The sequence below is a fragment of the Tachyglossus aculeatus genome, chromosome 20 (genome assembly GCF_015852505.1).
Source record: "Tachyglossus aculeatus isolate mTacAcu1 chromosome 20, mTacAcu1.pri, whole genome shotgun sequence".
Classification (NCBI taxonomy): Eukaryota; Metazoa; Chordata; class Mammalia; order Monotremata; family Tachyglossidae; genus Tachyglossus; species Tachyglossus aculeatus.
In genome coordinates, this window is record NC_052085.1 from 14,828,374 (window position 1) to 14,845,864 (window position 17,491).

The 17,491-nt window shown below is 50.2% G+C and overlaps 2 protein-coding genes across 6 annotated transcripts in view; one reads left to right on the plus strand and one right to left on the minus strand.

The window, feature by feature from the left end:
• Positions 1 to 11,021, plus strand: part of EIF5B (eukaryotic translation initiation factor 5B) — a 54,146-nt gene extending 43,125 nt beyond the window's left edge. Inside the window, exons 19-24 of the mRNA XM_038761788.1 lie at positions 695 to 826; positions 926 to 1,002; positions 1,124 to 1,288; positions 3,734 to 3,872; positions 7,238 to 7,399; positions 7,800 to 11,021. Of these exons, the coding sequence (XP_038617716.1) occupies positions 695 to 826; positions 926 to 1,002; positions 1,124 to 1,288; positions 3,734 to 3,872; positions 7,238 to 7,399; positions 7,800 to 7,907 (783 nt within the window). The 3' untranslated portion in view covers positions 7,908 to 11,021. The remainder of the gene's footprint in view (positions 1 to 694; positions 827 to 925; positions 1,003 to 1,123; positions 1,289 to 3,733; positions 3,873 to 7,237; positions 7,400 to 7,799) is intronic.
• Positions 9,899 to 17,491, minus strand: part of REV1 (REV1 DNA directed polymerase) — a 79,727-nt gene continuing 72,134 nt past the window's right edge. For 3 of the 5 annotated variants that reach the window (XM_038761785.1, XM_038761783.1, XM_038761787.1), the window contains 5 exons: positions 16,643 to 16,763; positions 14,677 to 14,900; positions 13,221 to 13,362; positions 11,017 to 11,119; positions 9,899 to 10,035 (listed from right to left, as the gene is read on the minus strand). In XM_038761785.1, the coding sequence (XP_038617713.1) occupies positions 9,924 to 10,035; positions 11,017 to 11,119; positions 13,221 to 13,362; positions 14,677 to 14,900; positions 16,643 to 16,763 (702 nt within the window). In that variant the 3' untranslated portion in view covers positions 9,899 to 9,923. The remainder of the gene's footprint in view (positions 10,036 to 11,016; positions 11,120 to 13,220; positions 13,363 to 14,676; positions 14,901 to 16,642; positions 16,764 to 17,491) is intronic. The other 2 variants (XM_038761786.1, XM_038761784.1) reach the window with 1 other exon arrangement.

The window sequence follows — 17,491 nt, forward strand, 5'->3', positions numbered from 1 at the left end:
CCTTCCCGGCTGGGTCTCGAGAAGAGAGCTACCACCTGGGCCTCAGACCCCGTCTCTTCACCTTCTTGTCAGAAGACTTGCATTTGCTTTTCTTCCCTCCTGGACTGCCATCTTCAGCTGCTTCCTCTCTCCTTTCAAACACACCCACGTGCCTTCTATCCTAAAAAAGAAAAGGGCTCCTTCCCGACCGCATTGCACGATTCAGTAAAGGCTTCGTCTCCCTTCCCATTTCTCTTTCGGCCCTTCAAGTCCACAACTCCGTCATTATCTTCTACTCCACCATATTCAGTCTGGCCCCCAAATCCTGTCAAGGATTGGAGGCTCCTCCAGCTTCCCAGCTCTTAAGGCAGAAGCAGTGTGGCTTTAGTGGAAAGAGCAAGGGCCAGGGAATCCGAGGACCTAGGTTCTAATCCCGACTCTGCCACGGGTCAGTTGTCCCTTAAGGCAAGTTAAAGAAGTTAAGTCCCATAACTTCTTTATGCCCCCATTTTCTCAGGTGTAAAATGGGGATTCAATACCTATTCTCCCTCCTACTTAGACTGTGAGCCCCATGTGGGACAGGGACTGTGGCTAACCTGATTTTCTTGTATCGACCCCGGGCTTGGCACATAGTAAGTGGGTAACAGGTACCATCAATTATCATTATTATTATTCTTCCTCCTCAGCCAGGCTTTCACCGTCCTTTCTTTTGCAGGATGAGTTGATCCATGAGTTGAAGCAAACGCTGAATGCCATCAAGTTGGAAGAGAAAGGAGTTTATGTCCAAGCTTCTACGCTGGGCTCTTTGGAGGCTTTACTTGAATTTTTGAAAACGTCCGAAGTGCCAGTAAGTTAATTGCTCCCTAGTTTTAACGGGAGCAACCGGACCGCCAGGAAAGTTACCGGACAGGACTGTCTAAATATTTTGTAATTGCCTTTTTTACAGTATGCTGGAATTAACATAGGTCCAGTTCATAAAAAAGATGTTATGAAGGCCTCAGTCATGTTGGAACACGATCCTCAGTAAGTCAGGTCTAATTGAAGCCCCCGCCAAGTCCGTCACCGTGACCGCCGGACCCCGCTGGGGTACCGGGACCCCCCCATCTTGGGCCGCCCGGGTGATCCTTTGTGCCTCCCCTTTCAGGTATGCCGTCATCTTGGCCTTCGACGTGAGGATCGAACGGGACGCTCAGGAAATGGCCGACAGCTTAGGAGTACGAATTTTTAGCGCAGAAATCATCTACCACCTCTTCGATGCCTTTACGAAATACCGACAAGATTACAAGAAGCAGAAACAAGAAGAATTTAAGTGAGTAGGGTGGCCCGCCTTTGGTGTCCGAGTTGTTTTCCGGTTCAGCTGACTGGGCTCCATCCAAACCCGACAGATGACGCGGCCTTTAGCAGTCAGTCAGTGGTGTTTATCGAGTGCTGACTGTGTGCAGAGCACTGTACCAAGGGCTTGGGAGAATACAACAGAGTTGGACTCGTTCCCTGCCCACAAAGAGCTCACGTTTTAGAGGGGGTTCCTCCGTGAACAGTGCTCTGCGCACAGTAAGCGCTCAATGAATACAACTGAATGAACAAACTTGACAGTGGAATTTATTAAGCGCTTACTGTGTGGCGAGCACTCTACTAAGCAATGGGGAGAGTACAATAGAACAATGTAACAGACAGGATGTAACAGTAAACAGACACATTCCCTGCCTGTGTATCTGCATCTGCTGAATGCATCACACTACAACCCCCCACTGCATACATACCTGGGCACTTGGTGGCTTTTAGGGCATGGTTTTTTTTTCCCCTCAGTTTTCCTTCTCCCCACTTTAGCGGGCAGTTTGGAACCTGTATATATGTTTGTACGTATTTATTACTCTATTTTACTTGTACATATTTATTCTACTTATTTTATTTTGTTAATATGTTTTGTTTTGTTGCCTGTCTCCCCCTTCTAGACTGTGAGCCCGCTGTTGGGTAGGGCCCGTCTCTGTATGTTGCCGACTTGTACTTCCCAAGCGCTTAGTACAGTGCTCTGCACACAGTAAGTGCTCAATAAATACGATTGATTGATTGATTGATTGGAACCCACGACCTCCGGGCTCCCAGGCCCGTCCTGTAGCCCCTCCACCCTGCTGCTTCTCCACGGGGCCGTGTTGTTTTGCAACCAGCGGTCAGCGAGCCGAGTTCCCACGAGGCCAGGTGGCTCAGAATTGCCCAAGTGGCCGTCCTCTTGACTCTTCTGGCCCTGGCCCCTCTGCCCACCCTGCTCCCCAGGCCGGGAACACCCTCCCTCCCTCCCCTATTCTGAAAGACCACCGCCCTGGGGAAAGGCCGCCTCCTCCGAAAGCCTCCCCTCATTTAATTCCCAGCAGCCTAAGCCGTAAGGTGGGCGACAAAGATAAGCATTCCCGACTACTCTGTTGGTTAATCTGTACACTTGGCGAGCCGCGTGGCTCTGCAGAAAGAGCCCGGGCTTTGGAGTCAGAGGTCAGGGGTTCAAATCCCGACTCCGCCAATTGTCAGCTGTGTGACTTTGGGCAACCCATTTCACTTCTCTGGGCCTGAGTTACCTCAGCTGTAAAATGGGGATTAAGACTGTGAGCCCCCCGTGGGCCAACCTGATCACCTTGTAACTTTCCCCAGCGCTTAGAACAGTGCTTTGTACATAGTAAACGCTTAATAAATGCCATTGTTGTTATTATTATTATTATTATTATTATTATTGTGACTGTCTAGCCCATTAGAATGTGTTCCCTTTATCTGTAAAATGGGGATTAAGACTGTGAGCCCTGTGTGGGGCAGGGACTGTGTCCGACCTGCTGAACTTGTAGCTACCTCAGTGCTTAGTACAGTGCCTGACTCATAGTAAGCGCCTAACAAATACCACAATCATTATTATTATTATTATTATTATTATTATTATTGTGACTGTCTAGCCCGTTAGAATGTGTTCCCTTTATCTGTAAAATGGGGATTAAGACTGTGAGCCCTGTGTGGGTCAGGGACTGTGTCCGACCTGCTGAACTTGTATCTACCTCAGTGCTTAGTACAGTGCCTGACCCATAGTAAGCGCCTAACAAATACCACAATCATTATTATTATTATTATTATTGTGACTGTCTAGCCCGTTAGAATGTGTTCCCTTTATCTGTAAAATGGGGATTAAGACTGTGAGCCCTGTGTGGGTCAGGGACTGTGTCCGACCTGCTGAACTTGTATCTACCTCAGTGCTTAGTACAGTGCCTGACCCATAGTAAGCGCCTAACAAATACCACAATCATTGTTATTATTATTATTATTATTATCGGGAACTCCTTCTGGGAAAGAACGTGTCTGTTCTCCGTTTTGTACGTCCCAAGCGTTCAGTACAGCATATTGCCCGCAGCAGGTGCTCAGTAGATGCCACTTGGAGTTCATAGCCACCCCGGGCCAGAAGTTTCCTGGGAAGCGGTGGCTTCGGTTGGAGACTCGTGAGACTTGTGAGAAGCCCAGAGGGCCTCTCCCAGCCCGCCCCCGGCATCCCTAGCATGTCTGCTGTGTGACCTTGGGCAGGTCACTTAACACCTCTGTGCCTCAGTTACCTCACCTGGAAAATGGGGATCAAGACTGAGCCCCACGTAAGACAGGGACCGTTTCCAACCCGCTACCTTGTATCCACCCCAGCATTTAGAACGGGGCTTGGCCCGTAGTAAGCGTTTAACAGACACCCCAATTATTATTACCGTCATCGTCATCAGCTGCTGTCTTCCTCCTCCAGGCACATAGCCGTATTTCCCTGCAAGATGAAAATCCTCCCCCAGTTCATTTTCAACTCTCGAGACCCCATCGTGATGGGTGTGATCGTGGAAGCGGGCCAGGTGAAGCAAGGCACGCCCATGTGCGTGCCCACAAAAAACGTAAGTGATCGCCGTCCTTGCGCCCCCAGCCCGCTGCAAATCCCACCCCGTGCCCCTCGGACCCCTGAACTTGCCCGTAAAGACCAATCCTGGTCACACGGTGCGGCTCACACGGTTAAGTTAACTCTCCGGGGCTGATTAATTGTCATATTGAGCTGTCATAGAGCCTGCCACGAACCCTCTGCCTTATCTTCTTGGAGGGCTAATCGTTTCCCGGCTCGACGACGGTTTAATGAAACGGCGGCCGCGTAAGAGCGGGGCTTGGGAAACGCATCCTCCGTCCCGATGCCAACCTCAAAAATACTTTTCTGGCAAGCTGCTGACTCTGCCTGCCAAGAGAGCCCAGTTCCGATCTGTAATTTCTGTGTTTTCCCCGCAAGGCGTTAGGGTCGCTGCTTGGTCTGATGCCCGGGCGGCTTGTTTCTTGTTTGCTTTTCGAGGTAGCCGTGATTTATTTGTGTGACGCCGAATGCTTGTCTTGCGATGGTGGGGGCTCGGGGGAGGGCAGGAGGGGAGGAAGCAGTTTTTCAAAGGTCTGGTTTCCCCCCTGCTCTTCCTTCCCCGACTAGAGAGGACTCAGCCCAGGTGGTGGTAATGCGTGGCTCAGTGGCTTTGGAGTCAGAGGTCATGGGTTCAAATCCTGACTCCGCCACGTCGGCTGTGTGACTTTGGGCAAGTCACTTCACTTCTCTGGGCCTGTTACCTCATCTGTAAAATGGGGATGAAGACTGGGAGCCCCCCGTGGGACAACCTGATCACCTTATAACCTCCCCAGCGCTTTAGAACAGTGCTTTGCACATAGTAAGTGCTTAATAAATGCCATCATCGTTGCTGTTATCCGCTGCCATTTTCCAGCCGTGGTTGAAATTCCCAAGCTCTCCCTCTAAGGGCGGATTTTCTGACGGGTGTTACTCCCGAACGGCAGGATCTTAGGACTCTGTTCGACTCTGTAAAAGCTGTAAAAGCCCATCAGTGTCGCTCAGGTTCTGACGAGCAGTTGTCTGAACTGGCGTTGGGTCTCTGACAGCGTTCCTAAAAAGTGCCGGGAGGGGCCGGTGACCCAGTGCTCTTGTCACATTCCTCCAGGGGAGAGGGCATAAAGGCTCCGTCCCAAGCTTGCCCTCGGATACGTTTCCCAGCCAGTAAGGCTGGTGTAAGTTATTGGATTTTCCCCTCCAACGCTCCAAATCTTCCCCCAACTAATCCCTTATCCACTAGGGCTCTCTTCCCCCCGAAATGTACTGTTATGGTGTGACTCGAGCCTCCTTACCTGCCTGCTCTAAAAAAAAATCTCCACTTGCGAGAAAGATGGAGGAAAAGAAGGGGGGGGGGGTTGCGTTCCAATCCCGCCTTTGCCACTCCCTCTCCCTGCTGCACTCTCTAATAATGGCATTTATTCCGCGCTTACTATGTGCCCAGCACTGTTCTAAGCTCTAGGCCCTTGGCCTTCATCTCGCCCTCAGCACGTGTGTCCATATCTGTAATTTATTTCTATTAATGTCTGGCTCCCCCTCCAGACCGTAAGCTCGTTAATAATAGAATAATCATAACGGCATTAAACCCTTACTATGGGCCAAGCACTGTTCTAAGCGCTGGGGTAGATATAGGGTAATAAGGTTGTCCCCCGTGGGGCTTCCAGTCTTCATCCCCATTTAACAGATGAGGTAACTGAGTGTGTGTCCATATCTGTAATTTATTTCTATTAATGTCTGTCTCCCCCTCTAGACCGTAAGCTCGTTAATAATAGAATAATCATAATGGCATTAAACACTTACTGTGGGCCAAGCACAGTTCCAAGCGCTGGGGTAGATATAGGGTAATAAGGTTGTCCCCCGTGGGGCTTCCAGTCTTCATCCCCATTTAACAGATGAGGTAACTGAGTGTGTGTCCATATCTGTAATTTATTTCTATTAATGTCTTTCTCCCCCTCTAGACCGTAAGCTCGTTGATAATAGAATAATCATAATGGCATTAAACACTTACTGTGGGCCAAGCACTGTTCTAAGCACTGGGGTAGATATAGGGTAATAAGGTTGTCCCCCGTGGGGCTTCCAGTCTTCATCCCCATTTAACAGATGAGGTAACGGAGTGTGTGTCCATATCTGTAATTTATTTCTATTAATGGCTGTCTACCCCTCCAGACCGTAAGCTCGTTAATAATAGAATAATCATAATGACATTAAACACTTACTGTGGGCCAAGCACGGTTCTAAGCACTGGGGTAGCTATAGGGTAATAAGGTTCCAGTCTTCATCCCCATTTAACAGATGAGGTAACTGAGGCACAGAGAAGTGACTTGCCCAAGGTCACACAGCAGACAAGTGGCAGAGCCGAGATTAGAACCCACGTACTCTCCCAAGCACTTAATACAGCGCTCTGCGGACTGTAAGCATTCGGTTAATACCACTGACCGATCCGATTAATCGAGGAAGGCTTCCTAGAGGAAGGGGGATTTCAGAAGGACTCCGAAGACAGGGGAGAGCAGTCAGTGGTGTTTAAGACTGGCCGGGGGGGGTGGGATGGGTGACTGAGGGCCAAAGAGGAGAAGGCAGCTCAGTGAGAAGATGAGTTTGAGGGGGAGAAGGAGCGTAAATTGGAGTGGAGGAGAGACAGCTGAGGGATGGGTTTTTGGCTCGATGCGGAGGAGGGTGGGCAACCACCGGGAAGATGTGGGAGGGAGGCATCATCATCATCATCAATCGTATTTATTGAGCGCTTACTATGTGCAGAGCACTGTACTAAGCACTTGGGAAGTACAAATTGGCAACATATAGAGACAGTCCCTACCCAACAGTGGGCTCACAGTCTAAAAGGGGGAGACAGAGAACAAAACCAAACATACTAACAAAATAAAATAAATAGAATAGATATGTACAATTAAAATAGAGTAATAAATATGTACAAACATATATACAGGTGCTGTGGGGAAGGGAAGGAGGTAAGATGGGGGGGGATGGAGAGGGGGATGAGGGGGAGAGGAAGGAAGGGGCTCAGTGTGGGAAGGCCTCCTGGAGGAGGTGAGCTCTCAGTAGGGCCTTGAAGGGAGGAAGAGAGCTAGGCAGACACGTGCAGAGCGACATCCGTGATCTGCACAGCAGAAGGGAGTAGAGACAGGACGCGGGGAGGATCGTGAGGCAGTTGGGCCAACAACAGCCTGCTGGTTCGGGCCTTCAGCCAAATCCCTCTCGGCTCTGCTGCCGCTTTCAACCCCACGACTTCCCCGGGGGCCGAACTCCACGCGTTTCCCCCCCCCCCCCCCGACGCCGGCAAAGCGTCCGCTCCTCGGAGGAAGCCGCGAGCTTCGGGGCGGGCCCCCGGGCCCCGCGGCCTTCGCTCCGTCACGGCGGGCTGTCGTCGCCTTCCAGTTCGTCGACATCGGGATCGTGACCAGTATCGAAGTCAACCACAAACAAGTCGACGTGGCGAAGAAGGGCCAAGAGGTCTGCGTCAAAATCGAGCCGATTCCCGGGGAGTCTCCCAAGATGTACGGGAGGCATTTCGAAGCGACCGACATTCTCGTCAGCAAGGTAAGAGCTCGCCGGGGCTCCCGCCTCGGAGCCGTCTCCCCCGCCGGCGGCACTGCCTCTTCGGGGCGAGAAATCCAGTCGTTCCCCTCCGGCGGTTGGCATCGAGCCGACCCTCAGCTCCCTGCCTCGTTTCCGACCCCCCTCTGTCCATTGCAGCGTGGCTCAGTGGAAAGAGCCCGGGCTTTGGAGTCAGGTCATGGGTTCGAATCCCACCTCTGCCAATTCTCAGCCGTGTGACTTCGGGCAGGTCACTTGACTTCTCTGGGCTTCAGTTCCCTCATCTGGAAAACGGGGACGAAGACCGCGAGCCCCCCGTGGCCCAACCCGATCACCCTGTAACCTCCCCGGCGCTTAGCACATAGTAAGCGCTTAGTAAACGCCGCCGTTATTATTATTGCAGATCAGCCGCCAGTCCATCGACGCGCTGAAGGACTGGTTCCGAGACGAGATGCAGAAAACGGACTGGCAGCTCATCGTGGAGCTGAAGAAAGTCTTCGAGATCATCTAAGCGGCCCCCCCGTCGCCAGGGCCCCGACGAAACCCAGGCGAAAACAAAATGAAACCAGGTTTGGCTCCCGATGGACTGAAAGTTTGGAAGGAAAAAATAAGCAGATAAATTGTTTTCCATGAGAAACCGAGAAACTTACACTGGTTTGACAGTGGTCAATTTACACGCCCCGCGTCTCTTCCCCCAACCCCGTCCCGATCCCCCCCTTCTACTGGCTGCTGTTTTAAAGTTCGCCCTACCCAGATTTGAATTTTTATTACAGAACTAAAGCTCTTTCAATTTTATACTGATTAAATCAGTACTGCAGTATTTGATTAACCAAGCTTCTGCAGACTCTGTGATTCTTGGGACTCTTTTGATGTAAGAAATACGTCTTTATTTATGCATATTCCTTTCCTCGGTGGGTTGTTTTTTTTTTCTTCCAGCCTTCTGCTTTGTGCCTCTAGGATTTTTTTAAAATAGATTAGGTATTCTGAGATTCCCGTGTTTGCTTCGTGTGAAACCATGATGTAAAGCATAGTCGGCCGCCTTTATTGCTTGTACAGTCCACGAGAGTCGATTTAAACTGTAATCATAAAGAAAAGAGCCACAATAAAAGAATGCCACTTATTGCATTCACGATTGCTGTGGCATTCTGCATCTGCAAGAAATAAGTTAGCTGTAGCCTCTTCTCACTTTAGAGTGTGTTTTGGTTTCGGGGAAAACACCGACCAGCAGTCGATCATGCCGATTTAATATGCCTCGATTGAGTGCTCAATGTGTTTTGAAAGGGTTTGGGTTTGATATGCTTGTTCTTTTAAAACTGAGTGGCTGGAGGAATTTTTTTTGTTTGTTTGTTTTTAAATGACTAGTTTAGATTGGTCGTTGATTACCACTGGGTTAAGTGCAAGCGGACGGGTTCGGATCAGAGCCCGGGCTCGGAAAACCACCAGCCGAGCTGCTCCTTGGGCAGTGAGGAGGAGAAATAGCACCGGTTGAATGTTTGGGGGAAACCCTTGAAGTTTCCAAATGAAATAACCACTCTTTCCACTTTGTAAACTTAAAAGTAGCGCTGATTTTAGAATTCAGGTTGCTGGAAGGTGGAAGCAGCGGGTTCGCCCTTCCGAGATGACACGTGGCTGGCCGGGCCGATGTAACTGCATTCTCTGCTGTGGCTCTGTCTGTCGGTTTTTACGCAGTGTTAATCTAAGGATCTTTATTCTTAAAAGGTGAGACGGAGGAGGAGGATCTCAATCTGTAATTCAGGGTCTTGGTTGGAAAGAAACAAAAGGCTGAGGAAAGGAAAGCTGATCCAGGCTGCCAGTGAGTAAGGAGAGGACCCTCTCTCCCCCCACCTTCTACCCGGGCCCTTAATTAAATCAATCAGTGTGGTATTTAATGCGTGCCGAACTAAGTGCTTGGGAGAGTACAGTAAACCAGACTGGGTAGAGGTGGTCCCTGCTCCCAAGGAACCCACCCTCTCGTCATTAACCAGCCCGTTTTATGCCTTGTCCAAATCCACCCTTTTGCTTCAAGAGCTGACTCGATCCCACTCAGGGTCCCTACCCCCCGCACTAATGCTCCGGGGTACTCCGCTTTCCTTCTCCAACCGCCACCCGGGATTTTTAAGGCGGCCCTCGGCGGCTGTTTGGAATCGAGGGTTAGTTAAGGAGTCATAAAACGGAGTCGGTACAAAATATACATACAGTTCTTTATTAAACAACTGTAAACACTTCACTGTAAAAATCCATAAAACTTTATAAACAAACATTTTGTAAATAGAATCTATGCTACAGTAAAAGAATTTAACACAATTATTTACATGCAATACTGACAGATTTGGCACTTTTTGAAAAGAAATGTACAAAAACACTTGTTGAAAAAGAAATCAAAAATGATAAAAACTCAGAGTATCACTATCATGCACTCTGCAAATACCTCACGAGCACTTATGGCACAGCTAGCAGAGAGCACCAGGCTCTCTCTCTTTCTCTCTCTCTCTCTCCCCCCACCCCACCCCAGCTCCTTTCTCCAGGCTTAGATAACTTTTAATGTGCTTCCGTAAGTTTGTTGTAAAACCACCTGAACGTTGTCAAGAATGAAGTCAAATGCCATAGTCCAGACAGATTCCACTGACTGTTGCATCAACCTGGAGATGGGGGGGGAGGAAACACATGCCAAAATGGCCTGTAATTCACTCTCGATTCTGAGTTACCCCACAAAACCCTCTCAAACAACCTCCCGCACCCCGGTAGAACTTACTTTAGTTAGGACAGAAATGAAAGTTTTAACATCTAGGATGGACCAGGTCTGGCTGAAACTTGATTTCATTTGTGTTGCACTTTAAAGCCGCCTGATAAATGTTTAGGGCAAATGGAAAAGGCTGACCCTCCCTAGGTAGAGCTTAAGCTGTATCTAAATCTGAAGTCCTCTGCCACACAAGGACGGAGTCATCCTCAATCCAAAACCTTTTGGGAAAAGGATCAGGCCAGAGGCTCAAATCCCTGGACTACTAGTGGGCTCTGGCAAGCTGGCAGCTGTTCCTCATAAACAGCAGGTGAGATCCTTGGAATTTCCCCAGGATCATGGATGGAAGCAGGGCTAGGGCTCCAGGGGCCGGAGCAGCTGCTACATCGGGAATGTTGGGAAGAAAAAGCGGAGCAAGTCAGCTCCAGAGAGAAGCAATCTAATACGTTGTTCTTGAAATGCTTTTGGTTTCTGTCAAAACATGTAATCTGTTACGATTTTCAGCTGTTGTGTTTTAGCCCTGAATTTTTCTCTGTGTTGGCCCATCTCTTCTAGAGTTCCCTCGTGAGCCCTGCTCACTAAATGATGGGTTAATTGGACATTCCCGGTCCCATCTAGACTGACAAGTGTCCAGATCCAGTATCTGGTACTCCTAGCCTGGGAGGGAGGCGGGGAGGAAAGCATTTTGGTCCGAAGACAGTCCAATTTACGATATCCTGATTAATTTACCACTTCAAGCTGCCAAAATGAGTGCTGTAGCAGGATGAATGAATGGATTTCGATTCTATTTTTTTTTTTTTTCCTGGAAGTCTGTCTGAAGACACTTTAGTCGCTCTTGGTGCAAAAGACTAAGTGAGCTGTTTAATAAAAGCAATTTAGTTACCTTTTCATGTATTTTATGACCAGATCTAATTTTTCCAGGTCTTTTTCTTCTATTAGATCAGTACAGTACTTCACCACCTGCAGGATGTCTTCCTCCATGGGATCTGTAAAGGAAAGGAAAAAAAAAACCAGGTTGTACATGCTTCACTTTATAGTAGTGAGTGATGAAGGCAGAGATGCTTAGGGCTGGAGGGGTGGTAAACTGATGCTGGAGAAGTAATAGTATTACAAAGTGTTTACGGGGGGCAGAGCGCTAGGAAAGATGCCCAAATGAGAGTGAGACATAACACTAATGATGGTATCTGCGAAATGCTGGGGCTGATACAATCTAAACAGGAGGGACCCAATCCCGATCCCCATTTTGCAGATGAGGCCCAGAGAAGCGAAGTGACTTGCTCAGGGTCACACAGCAGACAAGTGACAGAGCCGGGTTGGGTAGGGACTGTATCTATATGTTGCCAATTTGTACTTCCCAAGCGCTTAGTACAGTGCTCTGCACACAGTAAGCGCTCAATAAATATGATTGATGATTAGAACCCCCATGGAGCAGCGTGGCTCAGTGGAAAGAGCACGGGCTTAGTACAGTGCTCTGCACACAGTAAGCGCTCAATAAATACCATTGATTGATTGGCCTTGGGCAAGTCACTTCTCTGAGCCTCAGTTACCTCACCTGTAAAATGGGGATTAAGACTGTGAGCCCCACGTGGGACAACCTGCTCACCTTGTACCCTCCCCAGTGCTTAGAACAGTGCTTTGCACATAGTAAATGCTTAATAAATGCCATCATTATTATCATTTTTAGAACAGGGCTTGACAGAGAGTAAGTGGCTAACAAATGCCATCATTACTATACAGTCCCTGTCCCACATATATTAATAATGCCATCATTATTATTATTATTATTATTATTCTGCCTCCCAGCCCTGTGCTCTATCTCCTAGGCCACCAGGAACTGGAGCCACACTCATCCCCTCAGCCAGGCAATTGCACAAAATAAAAACCAGCATCAATACCGGGCTGTGGTTCGAGGAGCAGAATTTTCAGCTCCTCGAGGCACAGAGTTTTAAGACCCGGCAACCACGTCTTCCCGGGCATGCTGACATCCTCCGGAAGCTTAGTCCGCACCTACCTCTCAGGGGGGCCTCCGTTTTCCTTCCCGATGAAACCACCTGCCCAAGTAGTTGGAACCGGGATGAGGATCAGGAGCAAGCGGGAGAGTGGAAGTTCCAAGCTCAGGCCCACTCACCGCTCCTTTCCAAACCGGCCCCAAAGACGTCAAACCTTCAGAGGTTGCCCGACTGGGTGAGGAGCACTGGCACTGCCCCCAGGGCAGGGGCCATGGGTGGCATCGCTCTGCTTGGCCCTGTGTCCTCCCTGCATCAGAACCACCATGCCCCGCTCACTCGAAGCCGGGCAAAAATCAGACCAGCTTTCTGGCGACTCTGCGCTCCCCCAACTGTCTGGGTGACCCGCGAACTACCACCACCGGACCCTAAATGTTGAGGTCCAGGGTACGGGGTCGCTTCTCTGGTGCCAGTTTACGCGAGCGTCAGCTAACGATGATGGTATTTGTTAAGCAGCATGACTCAATGGAAAGAGTCCAGGCTTTGGAGTCAGAGGTCACGGGTTCAAATCCCAGCTCTGCCAATTGTCAGCTGGGTGACTTTGGGCAAGTCACTTCACTGGGCCTCAGTTCCCACATCTGTAAAATGGGGATTAAGACTGAGCCCCCCGTGGGACAACCTGATCACCCTGTAACCTCCCCAGTGCGTAAGTAAGCACTTAATAAATGCCATTATTATTGTTATTAAGCTCTTACACATAGTAAGCACTTAATAAATGCCATTATTATTATTATTAAGCTCTTACACATAGTAAGCACTTAATAAATCCCATTATTATTATTATTAAGCTCTTACTGTGTGCCAGCCACCGTAGTAAGCGCTGGGTTAGGTACATGTTAAGCAGGTTAGACAAAGACCGTGTCCCACATGGAGCTCCCAGCCTTAATCCCCATTTTAGAGACGAGGTGACTGAGGTACAGGGAAGTTAAGTGTCTTAAATTAAGGAGCAGAGCGGGATTAGAACCCAGGCCGGCGCTCTAGCCACCAGGCCATAATGTTTTCACCATGTGCCCCTGAAGTGACTCCTGAGCGTGAAGTGTCCCGTGCAAGAGAAGGGGGAGGAGGACGGAAAGCAAATAACCTGAGATGGTGGTGATCCATTCTTTGAGCAAGGTCTTCACGTCGTTGAATTCCACAGCTCCGGCCAGATTGGGGGCTGGCGGTCTAGGCTGCAAGGCGGTGGGGCTCGGAACAGTTGAAGTCGAGGCAGCCGGCTCCATCTGCTAGGGAAGAGTTCACCACAGAGCAGAGTTAATGCCACGAAACGGCCTGGGCCTGCACCTTTAGATCCAACCGAGTTAACGAAAGCCAAGACGGCCGACAGATAACAACAACTGTGGTATCTGTTAAGCGCTTCCTATGTGCCAGGCGCCGTTCTAAGCACTGGGGTAGATGCGAGATAATGGGGGTGGACACAGGTCTCGGCTCGGCGCTAATTCTACAGACCCCGCCGGCCCCTACTGAGCGTGGCTCAGTGGAAACAGCCCGGGCTTTGGAGTCAGAGGTTATGGGTTCAAATCCTGGCTCCGCCAACTGTCAGCTGGGTGACTTTGGGCAAGTCACTTCACTTCTCAGGCCTCAGTTACCTCAGCTGTCAAATGGGCATTAAAACTGTGAGCCCCCCGTGGGACAACCTGATCACCTTGTAACCTCCCCAGCGCTTAGAACAGTGCTTTGCACATAGTAAGCACTTAATAAATGCCATTATTAATCAATCAATCAATCGTATTTATTGAGCGCTTCCTGTGTGCAGAGCACTGTACTAAGCGCTTGGGAAGTACAAGTTAGCAACATATAGAGACAGTCCCTACCCAACAGTGGGCTTACAGTCTAGAAGGGGGAGATAGAGAACAAAACCAAACATATTAACAAAATAAAATAAATAGAATAGATATAGAAATAGAATAGAAGGAGGCAGCTCAGTCTGGGAAGGCCTCCTGGAGGAGGTGAGCTCTCAGTAGGGCCTTGAAGGGAGGAAGAGAGCTAGCTTGGCAGATGGGCAGAGGGAGGGCATTCCAGGCCAATTATTATTACACTTAATAATTATGGTATTTTAGACTGTGAGCCCACTGCTGGGTAGGGACTGTCTCTATATGTTGCCAACTTGTACTTCCCAAGCGCTTAGTACAGTGCTGTGCACACAGTAAGCGCTCAATAAATACGACTGATTGATTGATTGGTATTTGTTAAGCGCTTAGTATGTGCCAGTCACTGTACTAAGCGCTGGGGTGGATACAAGCCAATCGGGTTGGACACAGCCCCCATCCCACATGGGGTTTACAGACCCCCCCATTTTCCAGACGAGGGAACCGAGGCCCAGAGAAGTGAAGTGACTTGCCCGTGGGGCGGATACAAGCAAATCGGGTTGGACGCAGCCCACGTGGGGTTCACAGTCTCCCCATTTTCCAGATGAGGGAACCGAGGCACAGAGAAGGGAAGCGACTTGCCCGTGGTCACAGCAGACAAGTGGAGGACCCGGGAGTAGAACCCAGGACTTTATCACTCACAGGCCCAGGCTCTAGCCGCGAGGCCATTACCTGTGGTTTACTTGCCGTTGTGCCGTCCTGTTTTAAGAAGCCATCGATTAACTTCTGGGGGCTCCCACAGGGGATCGCTGCGGACTTAGCCGGGCTACTGAGTGGCCTGTTCTTCAGAGGACTCTGGGCCACTTTCACGGGGCTGACTGCACTGTTGGCTTTTCGGTTTCTTTTCTTGTTTTTCACTGACGCTTGCTTCAACTGGAGTAAAGGATTTTTTAACCCTGAAAGACAAACGGAAACCCAGTATTAAGTGACGGGTGCCAGGGTGCCTCTTTGGAATCTGCCGTTGGGTGGGCATGTGCGATGTGGGCTTCGGGGGGAGGAGAGACAGGTATTTGGGTCTGAGTGAGTGGGGCATAATTAATGCACAGCAGCCTCATTTTCAACCTGAAGATTTGCTGCTGGTGTATTAGTAACGATGGTATTTGGGAAGCGCTTCCTATGTGCCAGGCACCGTCTTAAGCGCTGGGGTGGATAGAAGCAAATCGGGTTGGACACAGTCCCTGTCCCACTTGGGGCTCACAATCTTCATCCCCATGAGGCAACCGAGGCCCAGAGAAGTGGAGTCACTTGCCCAAGTCACTCTGCAGGGCAAGTGGCGGAGCTGGGATTAGAACCCAGGTCCCTCTGACGCCCAGGCTCTAACCACTAGGCCAAACCGCCTCTCTATTATTACAGATCGGCACAGAAGGGCTATAAAAAGTCGCAGTCACCCCGACAGAACCTGTTTCCCTCTGAGACTCGGTCCTCAGGCCGGGGGCCGATTCTTCTGGCCTCTGGGAAGGCTGGCGATTTAGCTGCGGTCTCTTGGGCAGCAACATCAATACCCCTCTAAAGGACTTCGGCGGGGAGGAGGAGAGACTAAAACACAGCACCGGTACAAAACTGAACTACTCTTCCCCATCAGGAGAAGATCTATACCGTATCTACCTTCAGGCAAGCGGGAACCCGTAAAATCACCAAGAAATGTTGTGACCTGTCACCCATTCAAATTTTACCACTGTCCCACCAGAAAGTGACCGTCAGAGAAGTCCGTGAAAATGACTGAACCGCACAGGAAATAGTTTAGGAGCCCAGGGTTTTGACAGGTACTGTGAATCTCACTGCCTTACAGTACGCTCCATGCAGGCAATACTGCTTTTGCCTATTCTTTCGCCTTTTTCCTAGCTGGTTTTCTCAGGGCATCGGGCACGGTCCTCTGAGGGCTTCTGCCGTTCGCGACCAAACCCCAGAATGGGAATGAAAAGCCGCGAGGGCAAGGGGGATTTTGCGGCCCAGATGATTGCGCAGAAACAGTTTCACAGTCAGGGAAGGGAGTGGGAGATGATGCCTTTGGGGATCCCTCGCAGGCTGAGCCTTCGTACAGTGCTTTGCACGCCGTAAGCGCTCAATAAATACAGCTGAAGAGGAGCCAGCCTCTAGATCCACGCCTTGCTCACCCACAGGGATGGACCGCGACCTCTGTCTCATTTTACGGCGGCGATCTACCAGTGCGGCGTTTAAACCGGGGGCAACCTGAAAGACCGGCCTGAAAGACCGGCCAGTATTTATTGACTAGGCCTTTCCTGGGACAACCACCTGAACATCCGCCAACGTTTCTAAGGCCCCGCTTGCTCTCAATGACCCCCTTTCCTACTTGCCCCCGGCTCGCTTGGTGACTGAATGGCGGCCTTTGTAGCCGGGCGGAGAATGCCACAAATGTTAATGGGATTAGGAAGCCGGGCCTCAATGTTCTCTTTGTGGGCTACGCTCGTCTGCGCCCATCTGGCCCATCTCGGAGGGTCCTAAAAACTACCTCCATTTAGAGATGGGGAGGGACAGTTACAGTGACCCTCTCGGAGAGGGTGGTGGGAGTTCTTGGACCGAAAGAGTGGAGGAACAGAGGTGGTTTTTCACTGGACTTCTCTGTCAGCTGGCTACCCGAGCCCCGCTCCGTCTTGGCCGGCGGCATCTCCGGGCTTACCCAACGTGCCGGCTGGCTGCTGGTTGGGCGGGTTTTCCAACTGCCTCTGCCTCTGATCGTAGGCCACTTTCAGCTCCTCCTGAAGCTCGGGGGGAAGCGCGGCGAACACCTCAGGGTCCACCTGACGGGGGGAGAAACGAGGGTCACAGGCCTCACCGACACACCCAATTCCTCGTTCGATGGTCTGATTTTCCACGCATCGCTCTCACTCTCCCGGGGCGGGGGGGCATTTTTTGGATGTGCTCGGTCGGCTGGAACGAGGGCTGTCTAGGCTTTTAAACTGTAAACTCAAAAAGGCTTGGGTCTCGGGTTCCACGTGGGAAATGATAATAATTATGGTATTTGCTGTAATTGTGGAATCTGGCAATTATGGTCTGAAAACTGGTTTTTGAGGGCTTACAGTGCTGGGGTAGAAGAGGATCCAGTCAGACGCGGCCGTTCCCACAGCCTGAGTAGGAATTATGTTGCCAATTTGTACTTCCCAAGCGCTTAGTACAGTGCTCTGCACACAGTAAGCGCTCAATAAATACGATTGATGATGAGAGAGGAACTGAATCCCTCCTTTTAAAGATAGGGAAGTAAAGGCCCAGAGAAGCTAACCCACTCGCCCACGTATAATCAATCAATGGTGTTTACTGAGCGCTTGCTATGTGAAGCACTGTACTAAGCGCTGGGGAGAGCCTAATCCAACAGAATTAGCAGGCACGTTTCTTGCCCAAAATGAGTGAGGGAAGGCCTGGGGCAGATGGAAGGATTTGCCAGAGGCCTCCAGGGTCCCAGCCGCAAGAGGCGAGGAGCAAGGAAGGCGGCTCCTTCCTAACCGAAGGATCGCTGCCGCCGCCACCAAAC